Raw genomic sequence first — 18,735 nt, 5'->3', positions numbered from 1 at the left:
CAACACCAAACCAACAGTACAGATAGTATTTTTCTTGAGCAAATGGAGGTGTGGCTTGGACTTTGAACTCATCTTATTTTCTTTAAGGTTGCCTCTTTTCTAATTTTCAGCATAGTAGATATTGGATCTCTTAGCTATGCTATAAGATGTTTGCTTCAGAAGCAGAAGAGAGTTGTGGGACCGCTGAGTTTTTTTTTTTTATTTCAGATTGTTAATATTGTCCACTTATGGATGAGCTTCTTTGCGTGACTGAAGGTCTTTAGTAACCATATACTTACTGTCCCACGAGAACCAAACACAATGGCATACACCTGTCGTCTCAGCGCTCCACTCGCTGAGGCAGTGAGCTCTGGGCCAGCCTAATGGAAAAGTAATACCATCTGTAGACAACCTAGTTAAGATAGCAGCTCTTCTGTCTTTCAATATTTGCATGAAATTTGGTAGTCTCGTCATCCATACACGTCTTAGTGCAAAGCTGTGATGATTTCAGACTAAATCTGTTAAGGAACTATTTTATTGTTCACTGTTTTCTGATAAGAATGAGGTAATTGAGGACTATAATTTTTTTTTTTAGTGTTTTTTGTTTTGTTTTACTTCTCATTCTTTCTGATCTATAATATAGTTCCTGTCTCCATTTACACGTGAATGTGAAATCACTGCAGAAAGCTGGTCTCTTTTCCCTTTTTGGAAGACAGCCCTGCTTGGCCTGGAACCTGCTATGTTGACCAGGCTAGTCTTGAATTCAACAGAGATCATTTCCCTCTGCTTCCAGAGTTCTGGGATTAAACACTTACGCCACCACACCTAGCTCTTCCTTTGTTTTTGTTTTTTTTTTTTAATGATTTATTTAACTTTATGTGCATTGGTGTGAAGATGTCAGATCTCATGGAACTGCATTTTCAGACAGTTTGAGCTGCCATGTGGGTGCTGGGAATTGAACCTGGGTCCTCTGGAAGAGCAGTCAGTGCTCTTAACCGCTGAGCCATCTCTTCTTTGTTTTTAAAACAAAGAGAGTTCATCAAACTTTTGCATTTATGCAGAACTTTTAAGACTTTCTTGAAATCTTAAGAAATAAGATGCACATTTAGGTTTCTCTGTGTAACAGCCCTGACTGCGCTGGAACTAGTCTGGTAGACCAGGCTGACCTCGAGCTCAGAGTTGTGTCCTGTCCCTGTTTGTCCATTCTCCCCCCACCCCCAACGCCTCTGTCTTCTGAGTGCTGGGATTAAAGCCGTGCATCATCACCACCAGGTTTCATTGCCAGTCTTAATGCTAAGTTGGGCATCATCTTCACACAGTTTTAGTAAAGTTTTAAAGGCGATCCTAAAGATAGTCGTGCTATTTTGTGGTGATGTGTACATTTGTATGCAAGTACAAGTATGTATATACATGTATGCCTGTATTTTTGTACTCATAAACATATGAATGCCAGTTTGGCTTATGTGGCCGGTTGTTGTAAACTTTTCTGAAGATAAGTTCAGGCTAGATTCAACTTTGGAAAAGTTCTGCTTCAGCTTCCCAGTGTGACCATTGCAGCTTGTTTATAGTTCCCTACCAAGAGTTAAGATAGGGGATGGAGAGATGGCTTAAGTGGTTAGAGCACTGGCTGCTCTTCCAGTGGACCTTAGTTCAGTTCCCAGCACCCATATAATGGCTCACAGCCATCTGTCACTCCAACTTCAGAGGATCCAATGTCCCTTTTTGCACTCATGTACATATACCCATACACAGACACTCACATACACACAGTTTAAAAATAGTAAAGTACAGCCCGGCCATAGTGGTACACGCCTTTAATTCCAGCACTCAGGAGGCAGGCAGGTAGATCTCTGAGTTCAAGGCCAGCCCCGTCTACAGAGTGAGTTCCAGGACAATCAGAACTGTTTGTTATACAGAGAAACTCTGTCTTGAAAAAAAAAAATAATAATGTGCAGTTTCAAAATATTTTTATTATGTGTATTGGTGTTTTGCCTATGTGTGTATCTGGCCTCCACTTGTGTACCATGGTGAGGTCAGAAGATAGTGTTGGATCCTCAGGAACTAGAGTTGTGAACTACCCTGTGGATGTTGGGAATTGAACCTGGTTCTCTGGAAGAACTCTTATCTATTTAGCTATCTTTTCCTCTTCCTTTTTCCCTTCCTTCCCCCCCCCCCCCCCCCCCCCCCCCCCCGTTATGGTGTGTGCCATTGAGCTGGCTCAGCAGGTAAAGGGATCTTGCTACCAAGCCTGATGACCTGGGACCCATGTGGTGGAAGAAAAGGACTCTTACAAGTTATCCTCTGATTTTTACTCGTGGCTATGGCATATGTGCACTCCACCCACTCACGCCCACACAAATAAATGCTTTAAAAATAAAGCTCAAAGTTATGACCTCGGTATGGTAGGGCATATTTATAATACCAGCACTCACTCAAAAAGTTGAGGCAAATGATCAGAAATTCATTCTGCTTTTTTCAAAAGAAAAGAAAGGTCCATGTTGGTTTGTCAATTACATTGAGATTTAAGTTAAGTGGCTCTTTTGGGGGGCTTGGGGTTTGTGGTCATTTATTTATTTGTTCATTTATTTATTTTGCTTTGTTATATATTTGTAAGTTATAAATCTTGTTCATTCAGTATTGTGCTGTGTGTCTAAATTTGTCCTAGGGAATTTAATTGAATAGTGATTGAACTAGCAACCTGGCATGCTCATTAGTATGATAGATGGGCAGGTGTGTAACATCAGGATAGACCAGCATTGGGAGGACACACTGATATTTAACTTCCTCAGGTAGGGAGTTCTTCTCAATTATCAAAGCATGTTAGAATTTAGCCACCTACAAATTGTAGGAAAACCACTGTGACTGTCCTTATTTCTGATACACACTTGCCAAGTTGGGACGGGGTTTGCCCCACTCTGTCTCAGGTTCTATCATCTGTTCTTAATTTCATAGAACTTAGAGAGCTACCACACAACCAAATGTAGTTTGTTAAGAATACAAATTAAAATTGGTCAAGTGAAGGCACATCAGGAAGACTCTAGGAGAGGTGTCATTAGCATCTGTTCTTTTCTCATGGGAAAATCATAAATGGGTATGTGGCATTGATATTTGATAGTGCTCAGAGGATTGCTAAGCAATGAAGCTAACTTGTGCCCAGTGCTTTTATTGGGTGTCTGTCACTTATCACAATATGGCTGTCTTTTTTGTTTTCTGTGAGTGGATAGGGTGCCTGCAGAGGTCAGATTAGGGGTCATCAGATCCCCAGGATCTACATTAGAGACGGTAGTGAAACTCCATGTGGGTGCTGGGAACTGAACCCGGGTCCTCTGTAAGAGCACTAAATGCTCTTTACTGCTGAGCCATCTCTCCTCTATGCCTGAATATCCTAAGGGCAGAACTGATATCAGATGGTTGAAGTCTGCATCATAAATAATATTATTTACATTCTCAGCAGCTAAAAATCCGTGTCATTCCAAAGACATTCCAAAGTGTTCACTACAGTAGTCACCAGGTGTAAACTTAGTGGCACACTTTTGGAGATTCTTGTACTTAGAAGTCTAAATCCTGAGCATATGTGGAAGCACTCAGTAAGAACGCATATAACTCTGTTGATAGAATGCTTGTCTAAGGTGTTAATAGCCCTGGGTTTGATACCCAACACCAAACAAAACCAGGCATGGTAGCACATGTCTACAGTCCCAGGAGGCAGGAAGATCAGAGTTAAAGATCATCCTAAACTGCATGCTAAGTTCAAGACCAGCATGAGATACATAAGACCCTCCTTAAAAAAAAAAAAAAAAAGCTTGTACATTTGTGGGCTGGGGATGTGACTCACTGTTCAAACTGGCTTGATATGTGTAAGGCCCTGGGTTTAATCCTTGGAATTGGAAGGAAAGCCGTATATATTCCTTTTCTATCCATTTAAGTAAGTTTTCACTATTTTTCCTTCATAAATCTGTATTTTTACAATTTAGCAACCTGTTGTTATGTTGTGTTATGCTTTTTCTTTTATGTTAATGTTTTCAAAAACACTAAGGGAGCTTGCAAGATGCCTCAGTGATTGGTAAAAGTAATTGCTGTGCAAACTCACAGTGCAAGGAAGAAAACCACCTATACAGCTGCCTCTTGACCCCCAAAGGCACACGTGTATTCTCTATTGTGCAATAATAACAATAAACAAAATAATGTAAGGACAGGCTGAGCGTGGTCATACTCAACTTGAATATAGGAGAGAGAGGAGAGAGAGAGAGAGAGAGAGAGAGAGAGAGAGAGAGAGAGAGAGAGAGAGAGAGAGAGAGAGAGAGAGAGAAAGGGGAATCTGATCTCTTGAGTTCAAGGATTTCCTGGCTTACATAGTAAGTTTCATTCCAGCCAGAGCTATACAGAGAGACCGTTTCAAAAAGAAGTTTTAAGGGGAAAAAAAAAACAACCACTTTTAAGATACCTTATATCTTTATGGTTATCTGTCCCAAAACAATTTGTGGCGGTTTTCTTATTTTGTTTCCATGCAATATTTTAATATACTAAACATTTTTACTTCATTGAAATCAGTCAAGTCTGAAAATAATTCTTCCATTTTCTAGGTAAAGAAACAGCCATTAAGTTGTGTTAGGCTTAGAATTAGTTTGCTAGTCTACGTAAATTCTGCAAGTAGGAAACCTTACTTGCTGAATATAGATCTCACAATGTTCAAACCTATTAGTTTCATGATATAGAGAACCCTAAAGCTTAAATTTATAGATACAGACACGGAAGTTGCTTATAGGGTGGTGAACTTTTTTGTTGATTTATTTTCTACATCATTAAATCAATTTTCAGCTGTAGCAAAATATATGAACTACTTCTTGACTAGAAATAGAACACTAACATTGCTCTTTCCTCATTGTTGCATTCTGCATTGCTGTCTTAGGATGTCAGCCATGGATTAACTGAGGTAAGTTTGGTGTGATAAAGTCTCATATTCCTGAAGTATATTCTGTTTTTTCCTTTGTGAAGAGTCAAATTTGTTATCATTTTTGTATTTTAACTTTTGTATTATAAAACTCTAAGCCAGGCATGGTGCTCCTTTAACCCTGGCAGAGGCAGATAGAGCTCTGTATGTTTGAGGCCAGCCTGGTCTATGAATCAAGTTCTGGGGCAGCTAGGGTTATTACACACAGAAACCCTGTCTTGAAAAAGCAAAAAAAAAAAGGGGGGGGGGTGTAAAAAAAAATCTATTTAAGTTATCTTGTATATTATTCAGAAAAGTCTTCTGAATTAGATGCTGCTGCGGGGTGTGATGGCATGCTTCTTTAATCCTAGCACTTGAGATGTAGAGGCAGGCAGATTATCTGAGTTTAAGATTAGACTAGTCTACATAGTGTGAGTTCAGAACAACCAGGTCTGTACCCTGAGACTCTCTCTTAGGAAAAAACAACAGCAGCAACAAAAAAAATCATGTTACTTAACATTACACCTGTATGATACCTTCTAACAAGAATTATTCTCCTTGTTTCCCAATATAAAATGCAGTATGTTCTCAGAGTAAAATTTTATTAAATAAAATTATACATTTTTAAACTAATAATTACTATAAAAATATTACCTCTGTTGTGACCTTACTATGTAAAGTTGTAGTACTTTGACCTGACTAATGAGTGACCCTGAACTTCCTTTTCAGAACCGGGGGTTTTATGTTCTTTTATGTTACAGTGCTAGTTTTGCTTTGCTTTTGCTTTAGACTTTATTTGGTCCGGTTTTCCCAAACTAATGAGGTGTTTCTTGGCTTAGATTATAAACTATTGTTTGTTTGCTTCCTCAGGTAAGTATCACATACAATTAAGAAAAGATAGGACTGGTATCAAGCAGGGCTCAGTACTAGAGTTCTTGCCTGTTACGCAAAGGCTCCATGTGCTACGTGGGCACAATAAGAGTTTGTGTTGGAGAGGGGAAAAATTTTCAAAAAACACAGTTTTGAAAACATGATTAGGATTTGAAATATTGTAAGCACATAGACTTCCTGTAGAAACTAAACCAGCAGTTTTCAACCTCTTTGGTTGTGACCTCTGTGGTTGTCGAATGACCCTATCGTGGGGGTTGCCTAAGAATGTCTGAAATTTTAGGATTTCTAAAGAGTAGCAAAATTACAATTATGAAATAGCAGAAATAATTTTATGATTGGGGTCACCACAACATGAGGAATTGTATTAAAGGGTCTCAGTGTTTGGAAGGCTGAGAACCACGAGCTTAATAGAGCTCCATAGTCATGTATAGAAATATGAAGACAGCCAGCGGTGGTGACGCATGCCTTTAATGTGAACACTCAGGGAGGCAGAGGCAAGTGGATCATTGTGAGTTCAAGGCCAGTGTGGTGTACAGAGTAAGTTTTAGGACAGCCAGAGATAGGCAGAGAAACCCTGCCTCAAAAACAACAGCAACAACAAGGAGAGAGACAGAGAAAGAAGACTGACTGAGGAATATGGAGGTGGTTCAGTGGGTGAAGGCATTGGCCATTGGGCCCTTATGGTGGAAGGAGAGACCTAAGTGCTGGAGGTTGTCCTCTGACCTCCGTATACATATTTGCACACATATACAGACAAGCACACAATAAAAGTTTTTAAATGTTATTTTTTGTGTGAGAGTTTTAGCCGTATGGCTCAGCAGATAAAGGCATCTACTGCCAAGCCCGTAGCCTGGGATCAGTCTGTGGGACTCCCCACCCCACCCCCCACCTTCCATGGAAAGAGCTCACCTCTGACCTTCACATGTATGACATCAGCGTACCCACATATATACTCATACAAAATAATTTAGGTCGAGCATGGTGGCACACACATTTAATCCAAGCACTTGGGAGGCAGAGGCCTGGCAGGTGCATTTCTGAGAGTTCTTGACCAGCTTACTCTACATAGTGAGTTTCAGGACACTCAGAGCTATGTAGAAAGACCCTGTCTCTGAAGTCCGAAACAAAAATCACCTGGGGATTACTATTTTGTTACCTTGTTTACATTATTTTCGTTTGTGGCACACACTTTGTTGTCCAGCACTTGGGAGGCAAAGATAGGAAGTTTAAGAGTTTGAGGCCTTCTCGGGCTTAAACAAAGGGCTGAGGATGTAGTTCAGTGGTTGAGGTCTTAGGTGACATTCACAAAGCCTTGAGTTCATTGGCCACCTGTTATTTTTGATTTTATGCAGTCTATGTAATTCTTTTTTGGTTTATTCTGCCTTATATAAAATAAAAATCCTGTAGTCAGAAATGAGTGACGCCAGGTGGTGGCGGCGCACACCTTTAGCTCCAGCACTTGGAAGGCGGGGCAGACGGGTCTGAGATCCAGGGCAGCTTCGTCTACAGAGTGAATACCAGGACAGCCAGGGCTACACAGTGAACCCTACTTTGAAAAGCCAAAATAAAAAGAGTGACATTTTTGATAATTTCTAACCATACCAGTGAATGAACAAGAGTATGATGATCATCTTTACCAAAATTGACAGCACCCACAGACCATAACCAGCTTGAACTAATAAGTCATTTTCTTTTCTTTCCAGTTGGCCGATGTCCCTGTGACAATTTGTACATATCCATTTGTATTTGATGCCCAAGCAAAAACTACTCTGTTGCAAACAGATGCAGTCTTACAGATGCAGGTAAGTACTGTACAGTGCTCATTTGATTTGGGGATGCTTTTAAAAATTCTCTTTTTTTTTTTAAATAATTGAAACACACAAAGTGTGTAATGTGTGGGGACAGTATTGTAGGCTGTCCTTTGCATGGTGCCTTGTGTAACTCTGAAGACTGTTGTAAACACACACGCGCGAAAGAAAGCTGCTTGTTTTTAAAAAGGAGCCATGTTAAGTTTCTGCCTCCCGGTTTCTGCTTGAGCTCCCATCCTGACTTCTCTTCATGAACCCACCCCCTTGCTCCTCAAAAAGGAACTGTAATAAAAATAGAGTAATGCAGCCGTTATTCATGGTGATAAAAAGTGGAAGGAGTGAAAGGTGAGATAAAATCAAACTTGGAAGCATTTCATCACTTCAGTGGGAAGAGTTTCAAATTGCCTGGAGCCTGGCATGGTGACACTAAATTCACATTTAGTCCCAGCTCTGTGAACTCAGAGGCCAACCTGGTCTATACAGCTAGGTCCAGATAGACAGAGGGAAGGAAAGATTGATTTCCTTGAGGCTGGTCATAGGGACCCCCCCTTTCCTTTTTTTTTTTTTTTTTTTTTGTTGGTGTTGGCAGGGGAGTCTTACTGCTGAGATCTGCCTCCAGAATCCCTCCTTTCCTTCCTCTTTCAATTTTACAATGAGTTTTTTTATTCACAATGAAGATTTTAAAAACTAGTTCATGGAAGAGTCTGGGTAAGGTGGCACACGCCTTTAATCTAGCACTTGGAAGACAGAAGCAGGTCAATGTCTATGAGTTCTAAGCTACCTAAAGCTCTACTCAGTGAGACCCTGCCTCAAAAAAAAAAAAAAAAAAGAGAGAGAGAGTGTGTGTGTGCACACGTGTGTTGAGGATATCACAATGAAACTGATTACTCGATGCTAACTAAAATAAAATCTGGACATGGTGATGCTTACATGTGATTCCAGCATTTGTAAAGTAGAGCAAAGCAGGAGTTCATAGCGGTCCTTGCTCTAATGCTATGAAGACACATCATGACTAAAGTGCCTTGTTTGGGAAAGCATTTAATTGGGGGCTTGCTTACAGTCTTAGAGAGTTGGTCATCGTGGCAGAAGGCAGACAAGTATAGCACTGAATAGCTTAGAGTTTTATATCCTAATCTGCAGGCAGGAAGCCTACCCCTAGTGACGCACTTTCTCCAACATGATCACACTTCCTAATCCTTCCTAAATATTGTCCACCATTGGGAACTAAATACTCATATACATGAGCCTATGGAAGCCATGCACATTCAAATCTCCATAGTCAGCTCTCCATAGCAAATTCAGGGCCGGACTAGGTTAAATGAAACTGTCTCAAAGTAAAATAAAATGCTGATTTTTGTTTGTTTTTGTTTTCTAGATGGCTATTGACCAGGCCCACAGACAGAATGTCTCCTCTCTTTTTCTCCCAGTGATTGAGTCTGTGAATCCTTGCTTAATTCTAGTGGTTCGCAGAGAAAACATTGTAGGAGATGCAATGGAAGTCCTCAGGAAAACCAAGAACATAGATTACAAAAAGCCACTCAAAGTAAGTGAACAGTTCTCTATAGACATTGGGACTTACGTTTCAGGTTGTGTGTGTGTGTGTGTGTATTTGAAAGTTTTTGTGTTTTTTTTAAATTATAGGCTTACTTTATTCTATCCATATGTTTTGCCTTCATGTATGTCCGCTGTGTGTGGCCTGAGGCCTGCAGAGGTCACAAGAGAGGGTTAGATCCTGTGGAATTGTAGTTCACAGATAGTTGTGACCCACCAAGTGGGTGCTGGGAAGCAAACTGGATTTTCTGCAGGAGCTACCGCTCCTCCTGACCACTGAGCCTGCTCTCTAGCCTCAGGGAAATTAAATGATTAGCAATAAATAGCATGTTACAGGGTCTCTGAAATGCACTTTCTTTACAGCCCATTCAATGTTCACATTACCCATTTAGGTTATATTTGTTAAGATTCAGTGCTGACCTTACTTACCCTCTTTTAGGTTATATTTGTTGGAGAAGATGCTGTTGATGCGGGAGGTGTACGCAAAGAATTTTTCCTGCTCATCATGAGGGAATTATTGGATCCTAAATATGGCATGTTTCGATATTATGAAGATTCCAGGCTTATTTGGTTTTCAGATCAGGTAAAATGCCCACCTACCACAATTATTTCTTTATATCTTTGTTTCTATACCTTGTGTATCAGATTCACTCAGGAAGACTAGATTCCTAACGTATTTTGGCCAGAGGTTTGCTTTATTACAACTTGAAGTTAGGAACTTTTAGGCTTATTGTCAAAACACAACCCTGATTTTTTTTTTTTTAACATTTAAAATTAAGAAAATAAATTGAGGGGGCTGGAGAGATGGCTCAGTGGTTAAGAGCACTGACTGCTCTTCCAGAGGTCGTGAGTTCAATTCCCAGCAACCATATGGTGGCTCACAACCATCTGTAATGAGATCCGGCGCCCTCTTCTGGCGTGTGGGCATGCATGGAGGCAGAATGTTGTATAATAGATAGATAGATAGATAGATAGATAGATAGATAGATAGATAGATAGATAGATAGATAGATAGATCTTTTTAAAAAAAGAAAATAAATTGAGGACCAATCAACTTAAAAACAATGCTGATGGGCAGTGGTGGCTTATGCCTTTAATCCCAGCACTTGGGAGGCAGAAACAGGAGGATCTCTTTAAGTTCAATGCCAGCCTGGTCTGGAGAACAAGTTCCAGGACCGCCAGGGCTATATATAGAAACCCTGTCTCATAAAACAACCAAAAAGCTGAATTTTCCTTCTGTATATTTCAGTTTGGAAAACTGAATAGTAATCACCATGTTAGCTTCTCTTCTAGGGTGGATTCATTTAGCATTAGAGATTATTGATGTCTCTTATAATTTAGATTGAGGGCTAGAACATTGTCGTGTGTGAACCAGATCTTCCCACCACACATTTTCATATAGGAAGCCACCAGTAGGCTATGACTGCTCTTTACACGTGTGTGTCAGGGGCAGAGTTAATTAGTTACAAGGCTGTGTCCAAGACTAAGATATTTACAGCTGGTCCTATGGGGGGTGTCTGTGGTCTTTGTTGCAGGAGGCTGTTTGTCTTGTATGAGGGTAACACTAGGATAATTCCTGAGGAGAAACAAAATAAAGCTACTGTAATTATACTATCTTGGATACTTTTATAGAGAAACAACCCTGCATTATTTGTTGTGTGTCTAGTTCACCAGGAAAGGGGCCTGTCTGTTCAGTTACCCGTTCTCTAGAGCCCTCCAGTAGTTACAGTGTAGTTTTTGATCTTATGTTTCTGTTTGTTGCAGTTGTTATCTTTACTGGTGTCCACCTACATTATCTTGTCTGTTAAAGACTTAGGCGTGTTGCCTGGCAACCCTCAGCACTCTGATAGTTCCACTAAATGTTCTAGACTTCAACAATGCAGCGGAATGGGGCTGGAGAGATGGCTCAGAGGTTAAGAGCACTGGCTGCTTTTCCAGAGGTTTTGAGTTCAATTCCCAACAATCACATGGTGGCTCACAAACATCTGTAATGAAATTTGGTGCCCTTTTCTGGCATGCATGCATGCAGGCAGGCAGAACACTGCATACATAATAAATAAGTTAAACTTAAAAAATAGCCAAACAATAGCAACAATATTGTGATATAAATGAAAATACATTTTAAATGTTTGATTTATTTCATATTTAGGGTATAGTCATGATACAATGATGTTTGCTGTTATTTGAAATAGTCGTACTACATTTTTTATTTTTATTATTATGGTTATTCTATCAGTAACTGCATATTTAGGTTAACTTAAGGGATTTTTAAAAATTGATTATTTTAGTATATTTTAATTTTGTAAGTATATAAATGTTTGTAATTCTACAGTCAAATTTAGAGAATAGATTGGAAGAAGCTAAGCTTTATGTCGTTTTCTCCTTTCTCCTGTAAATAACCCTTTTGGATTTTTTGTTGATGTTTATCTCTTATCTATCTATCTGTCTGTCTGTCTGTTTTAGTGGGATCTCTCTATGTAGTCCAGGCTGGCCTTGAACTAGACCTGCCTACCTCTGCCAACGTGTGCTGTCACCTGGGCTGACTTCCTGATATTTAGCCTCCCAAGTTGCCAAGATCACAGGGGTACACCGTTATAACTATGAATGTATATTGTACTTTGATATTTTTGTTTTTGTTTAGACAGGATCTCAAAATGTAGCCCTGACTGGCCTGGAGTTCCCTATGCAGACCAGACTGAGCTCCAACTCACAGAGCTGCCTACTTCTTCCTTAGTGCTGGAATTAAAGGCATGCTCCATGACTCTCAGCCTTTAAACTTTTTAAAAAGGTTACTGTTTTAGGGATTGTGATTATGACTCTTGGCAAAGCACATGCCTTAGAAGTATAAGGACCTGAGTTTATCCCCAATACCCTGCCATAAGGTTCAGGAACAATGGCTCAGTGGTTCAGTAGAACTGGCTGCTCTGCAGAGGTCCTGAGTTCAGTTCCAACATGGCAACTCACAAGTGTCTCACTATAGTCCCACAGGATTTTGGGATCAGATACCATCTTCTCTGCAGATGTACATGCAGACAACACAACCGTATACATAAATAAATCTTTTTTTTTAAAAAAAGGCATGATGAAAACAGGGTATAGTGACTCACATCTATAATTCTGTTGCTTGAGAGGTGAGTTTGAGGACAGCTTGGACTACATCTAGACTAAGCTAGACCCTTTCTCTCAAAATAACAACAAACCAAAAGCTAGGAAGTAGCTTTGTGACCTACTAAGTGTAGTGTGTGACCGCAGTGCTAACGAAGGGAGGAGGTTCTCTGGGACTCACTGGACAGACAGGCTAGACTGACTGTTGCGCTCCAGCCTGAAAGGCCTCAAGGAAGGAGGTAGATAGCTTTCTTGAGTGACACATTGTGTTGTCATGCCGCCACCACACATGTGCATGCACACATAGGCACTTCCCATGAACACATTTTTAAGTTTTGCTCTTATTGTCTATCAGTCATCCTCTTGTTCCTTCCCATCCCACAGTAGGCAAGCCCGACAGCCCAAGTTTATGTTTCATAACATGGAAATGCTTGTTTCTGGGATAACAGTCTATCTGTAGTCCTGACTGCCCTGGATCTGGCTCTGTAGTACCGGCTGGCCTTGAACTTAGAGATTCACCTGCCTCCGCCTCCCAGATACTAGAGTTGAAGGTGTGCACCCCCACTCTTGGCTACTAAGCAAATTTTTACAAAGAAAGTATTGAATGCAGATATAGCCGGTGATGATCATGCCAGGGAGACGAGGAAACGAATGAGCTAATTTCTTGTTACTTTTCTGTCTTCAGAATTTTCTACTGTGGAAAATGTGGTTTTGTATTAGAAATAAAGGTTTTTAATTTGGAATAAAAGTATTTAATTTGGAATAAAAATATTTTTCTTTGTATTTTTAGACATTTGAGGACAGTGATTTGTTCCATTTAATTGGTGTTATCTGTGGCTTAGCAATCTATAACTTTACTATCGTGGACCTCCATTTTCCCCTGGCTCTATACAAGAAACTGCTGAAACGGAAGCCGTCCCTGGATGATCTGAAGGAGCTGATGCCAGATGTTGGGAGGTTAGTGCTTAGCAGTGCTAAGAGAGAGGAAAGGACAGAAAGCTTTCCTTCTAGAAATATTTGTTTTGTTCTTCTGCCAGCATTTTTTAAGTAAATAAACATTGTTTCAGTAAAGGAAAGTCTTACATGTAGTTATTCATATCAGAATTATCAAAATAACCTGTTTTACTTTAAAGAAGCACTCTTTTTTTTTTCTTTTTTTGCAGAAGCATGCAGCAGTTGTTGGATTATCCAGAAGATGATATAGAGGAAACGTTTTGTCTGAATTTCACAGTAAGAGCAGACACTGTGTGGCCTTATTTAACAGCTATGCTTTTGGGTTTCTCTTTTCCAGTGTGTGTGGATGTTTAGTCTGCTTCTATATCTGAGTAGCATGCATGCCTGCTGCCCATGGAGGTCAGACTAGGACTGGAGTTACAGATGGATGTGAGCTGGGATGCTGGGAATTGAACCTCTGGAAGATCAGCCATTGTTTTTAACCTTCTGAGCCATTTCTCTATCCCCATGCATGGAATTCTTAACCCTGCAGCTAACATTTATTGAACATTTGCTATGTGCCAGCCACAATTACATGCATTATTTCATTTTTTTCTCAACAATTCTATGAGATTTTTGTATCCTTAGTTTTACAGTTAAAACTGAAATAATTGCATGTTAGTCATTATTTACCAGCTCTGTGATTTCAGTAATTGCATACTTTACTATTCACTTCTGAACCTGTAGCTATAGGAATGATTAGAAGATGGAAAGAGTAACAAAAGAGAACTGCTAATGAGCTTAAACTACTTAGTAGATGAATTCCTCCAGTGTTTCTGTTTGGTTGTCATTCTTGACTCTCTTCTGTCAGTTCCGTCCTTTCACTGTGGATCCAGAAACTGAACGTATACTGTTGGGTTTGTACAGCAAGTACCTGTACCCACTGAGCTTTCTTGCCAGACTGTTAATATATTAGAATGTGAATGGTGTATTTGTAAGGAAATCTGATACATGTTTAGCCTGTATCATTAATGTAATGTAAAATTACTGTGTTATTTTTGTTCGTTAGTTTTTCCAGAAGAAAAAAATTTCCTGGGGCCTGGAACACTACTGTTCTTATAGAGGCCCCAAGTTCAGTTTTCAGCATTCCACTTGGGAAGTTCACAGTTGCCCTTAACTTAGCTCCATGGACCACTGCCTGCGTCCTTCAGAGGCACACACCTACACTTAGATTTACACACCTAAGTTGATGGCTTCTATTTGAAGGGACAGTCTTTTTAGATTTCTTTTTAGACAGATTTCTTTTTAGATAGGTTTTTGGTAGGTTCACCATAGCAGATGACCACATACCCTTTATGTTTGGGTGCTGTATGACAAATTTTTCCAGGGAAGATGTGCTGATAACACTAAAGTACATTACTTACAGGAATATGAGTTTACTTACAGCAACATCACCAAGGCCCATCCCAACATGGGTGACAGATTTGTCACAAAGCTGGGACAGCAGGTTGGAGAATGTCCTTTCTAGGTGCCTCTAGTCTAAACATCTTCCAGACAGCTTGGTTGTTTCTGCTTTTACAGGCAGCTGGTCTGCTCTCAGTCTTTTTTGCAGTTCAGTTTCCTTCCATCTGAGAGGGACTCAGCTTTTATTGCTTACTCTGGCAGGGAAGAACCTAGTGAATCTGATCAGTCTTGGGGACTTCCTGAAGCCTTTTAAGTTGTTTACCTTTTTTTTATTTTTGGTTGTTTGATTGGTTGTTTTATTTGTTTGGGGGGATATGGAGGAGGGCTGTTTGTTTAGAAACAGGGTTTCTCTGATTGTCCTGAGTCTGTCTACTCTGTAGACCAGGCTGGCCTTGATCTCAAGAGAGATCCAACTGCCTCTGCCTCCTGAGTGCTAGGTTTAAAGTCAGGTGCCACCACTGCCCACATTTGTTTGTTTTGTTTTTGTTTTGTGGTGTCTTGTTTGTTTTTTAGAGTGTTTCTTTGTGTAGCTCTAGCTGTCCTAGATCAGGCTGGCCTCAAACTCAGAGGTCCATCTGCGTCTCTGCCTCCTGCTGGGATTAACGGTGTGGGCCACCACCACCCAGCTGTTGTTTACCTTCTTGCTTAGTGAACAAGATGAAGTATTTCAGTCTTGGGGAAGACTGTTATACAACAGTGAGCACAATTAGATTGATGAGTTCCTTTAGAAAGATCAAACACAAAGACCCAAAAATTGGGGGCAGTATAAGAGGCACGAGTGAATCTGGGAGGATTAATTTTAAAAAAGGAAAAAAAATAATAAATAATAGCCAGGTCTCATGGTGCACACTTTCAACCCCAAAACTCTAAGGCAGAGACTCATGAATCTTTTGGTTGAGTTTGAAGAGACCCAGAACAACACATTGAGACCCTGTTTTGAACAAGGGGTTGGGTTGGGGACAAATGTTGAGAAGGCGGAAGAAAGAAGAGGGAGGGAACTTTGAATGCTTTCCAATGTCTGTTAAATTTTGGTTCCACTTTTCAGTGGATTCACTGTCAGTTTAAGACTCCTTGACGATTTGTTTATTTAAGGTGCATTGGTGTTTTACATGCATGTATGTCTGTATGAGGGTGTTAGAGCACCCTAGAACTGGAGTTACACACAGTTGTGAGTTGCTATGTGTGTGCTGGGAATTGAACTCTTAACCACTGGACCATCTCTCTGGTCTCATTCCTTGACTTTTTGTTAGTATTGTAGTTGAATAAAATATTGAGTTCTGTGAAGTTTAAGCTCAGATTCATTTATTAATACATATATTCCTATGCATTCAGGAACATTGCTTCCAGCTGCCTTAGAGATTCTCCACACTCCTTTAATTATCACTTGCACAATAAAAGCTATGAAAACAAAAGATATGATTTCTCTTTTTAAAAATTAGTATACTCGTGTGTGTGTGTGTGCAGAGCTCAAAGGACAACTTAATCGGTTATCTCCTAACTTTAATTTTAGGGGTTGTATTCAAGTTTCAGGTTTGGCAATAAAATTTTATTATTCATATATTATATGGGGGGATGGGTGTGGTGTGTATACACTGATTTGCTTGCCCATGTGGTGCATGTGTGTGTGTTGACTGAGATTTCTGTCCCACTGGATTCCACAGCCATTCAGTCCCAAAGAAACACACAGAGGTGTACATTAATTATAAACTGATTGGCCTAGTATCTCAGGCTTCTTATTAACTCCTATAACTTATATTAGCCCATAATTCTTGTCTGTGTTAGCCACATGACTTGGTACCTTTTTTGGCGAGGCAGTCATATCTTGCTCTGTATCTGGATAATGACTACAGACTGAGCTTTCCACTTCCCAGAATTCTCCTGTTCTCGTTGCCCACCTCTACTTCTGCCTGACTCCTGGCCATTTATTAAAATACAAGTGACAGGGTACAGGCCATTGTCCCACAGCACATATGGAGGCTCGAGGGTGACATTGGGATGTCTTCCTCATTTGCTTTTTACTTTTGAGACAGGGTCCCTTACGGTAGCCTGAGCTCACTGCACTTGCTTTTTTGCTGGACTGATCCCCAGTATCTGCCTTCTCCATAGCTCCTAGCCTTGGTGTTCAGGATCCAACTCAGTTCATCATTCTTGCAAAGGAACACTCTATCCACTTAGTCTCTAGCTGCTATCTTTCCACCTTATTCCTCCATTTATATAATTATATTATACAGTATTTTCTCATACACTGTTTTTTAAGAACACCTTGTCATGCGCTTTCAGAACTTTTTATTTACTTTTTTGTTGAGTTGGTGTGTGTCTAGTAGTGTAGATGATTCCTATGTAGTGTGGTAAAATTCTGTTCTTATCCTTTTTATAAAGGGTTCCTGCCTTACTACATAGTGAATTGAAAGCAAAAATGTATTCCCATAGTGCTTGTGGATACAAAACATGGACTATTAGGAGAAATAAAAGGTTTTAAAATAATATACCTCCTTATAAATCAAATTAATATGTAACTAAAAACTACCTGTCAAGTACACTTAGCAGAAGAATCTGGGGAAATTGTTGTCATGTGGAAGAGTGCACTGCTCTAAGTGCAGAGATCTCTCAGGTTTGCCCAGTCTTCTGAGTTCCCTTCCTACGATATTCTTTCTGAAGTGGTTTATTTATAAGAAATGCTCAAGTTGCCAGTGTTTACCTAACCAAGTACTTGGTGTAATATATTGGGGTTGCTGTGGGATATCAGACTACTAGAAAATTAGAGTCCTAGTTGTGGCTCTGTTGTAAGTGGGCTCTTTTTTTTTTTTTTGCATAAATTTGTTTGTATATTTAATGAGAAGAATGTTACATTTAAAAGTATTCCAGGTTTCGAATCTGGCATTGACCTTTTTTTTTTTTTTTAAATTAATAGATCACAGTTGAAAACTTTGGTGCAACAGAAGTGAAAGAGCTGGTTCTGAATGGTGCAGACACAGCTGTTAACAAACAAAATCGGTAAGGGATTGCGGTGACCTCAGTGGGAGTGATAAGGGTTAGTAGGCATTCTCTAATGTTACTAGAAACGTGTCATAGCTATAGGTTGTGGCACACAGCACTTCAGAGGAGGCATCTCTCTGATCCTGCCAGGACTACATGATGAGACCATGTCTCAAAACAGTCTAAAAACAACCCATAATTGAATGTTTAATGGGAAAGTCTGAAATCCCCTTTAAGGTATAAGTAAAAGAGTGAAAAGATCATGATGAATAGTGGCACAAAGAGAAATGAAAAGAAAAACAGCAAATACGGTTTAAACGGAAATGGTGGCAGCTAATTGGCTGATGAGAGGAAGAGGTGTAAGATGGACTGGAGCACCCAGAAGCCACCAGTTCATTTTACAGACTAGCAGCTTAAGACACTGAGTCTGACCCACTCTTAGAGAGTGCTAAGGGTTTGAGGAGTTCCTGGAGTTCAGCAGGAAGATTGGTAAAGAATCAAATGGAAACCTTTATGTCTAGTCACCCAGCATTGTCCCCAGGGCACATGGCTGCCAGTAACTCCAAACAACCATGCCATAGTGCCTGTATGGTGGTCAGAAGACAACCCATGAGGGTTACTTCTCTCCTTCATCCAGCTGGGTAGCAAGTGCATTTAGCCAATAAGCCATCTGACCAGCTTTGCATTTTTCTTTACAGTTTCCATAACATCATGAGAGGCAGGAAAGAACCACTTGTGTCTACTCCACGCATTTGAAAAGAGACTGTTATTAGCCTGGCAGTGGCTGTTAGTCCCAGCACTCTGGAGGTAGAGACAGATAGATCTGAGCTTAAGGTCAGCCTGATCTACAGCGTGAGTTCCAGGACAGCCAGGGCTACATAGAGAAAACCTCTTTTGAAAATTAAAAAAAAAAAAAAAAAAAGAATTTGTAACTTTTAAAAGATGATCTCGAAAGAATGCTTAATACCTATTCCTTGGGTATGAATGTTATATAGGTTCATTGAAACCAAAGGGATGGAAAATCTGTTCTCTGTAGCATAAACCTCCTGCTTCCAGGGAGATCTCTTATCACCCAGTGTCTTATTTCTCCATGGGTTG

General features: G+C 40.0%; 1 protein-coding gene across 5 annotated transcripts in view; it reads left to right on the top strand.

The window, feature by feature from the left end:
- Positions 1-18,735, top strand: part of Herc4 (HECT and RLD domain containing E3 ubiquitin protein ligase 4) — a 71,293-nt gene that overhangs the window by 49,886 nt on the left and 2,672 nt on the right. For 3 of the 5 annotated variants that reach the window (XM_050141014.1, XM_050141031.1, XM_050141040.1), the window contains 7 exons: positions 4,889-4,912; positions 7,504-7,602; positions 8,984-9,151; positions 9,599-9,742; positions 13,055-13,221; positions 13,428-13,494; positions 17,573-17,655. In XM_050141014.1, coding sequence (XP_049996971.1) covers positions 4,889-4,912; positions 7,504-7,602; positions 8,984-9,151; positions 9,599-9,742; positions 13,055-13,221; positions 13,428-13,494; positions 17,573-17,655 — 752 coding nt within the window. The remainder of the gene's footprint in view (positions 1-4,888; positions 4,913-7,503; positions 7,603-8,983; positions 9,152-9,598; positions 9,743-13,054; positions 13,222-13,427; positions 13,495-17,572; positions 17,656-18,735) is intronic. The other 2 variants (XM_050141021.1, XM_050141047.1) reach the window with 1 other exon arrangement.

Source organism: Alexandromys fortis, unplaced genomic scaffold (assembly GCF_014885135.2).
Source record: "Alexandromys fortis isolate MF-2015 unplaced genomic scaffold, M_Fortis_MF-2015_v1.1 scaffold_9, whole genome shotgun sequence".
Lineage (NCBI taxonomy): Eukaryota > Metazoa > Chordata > Mammalia > Rodentia > Cricetidae > Alexandromys > Alexandromys fortis.
This window is presented reverse-complemented; position numbering and strand designations above follow the sequence as displayed.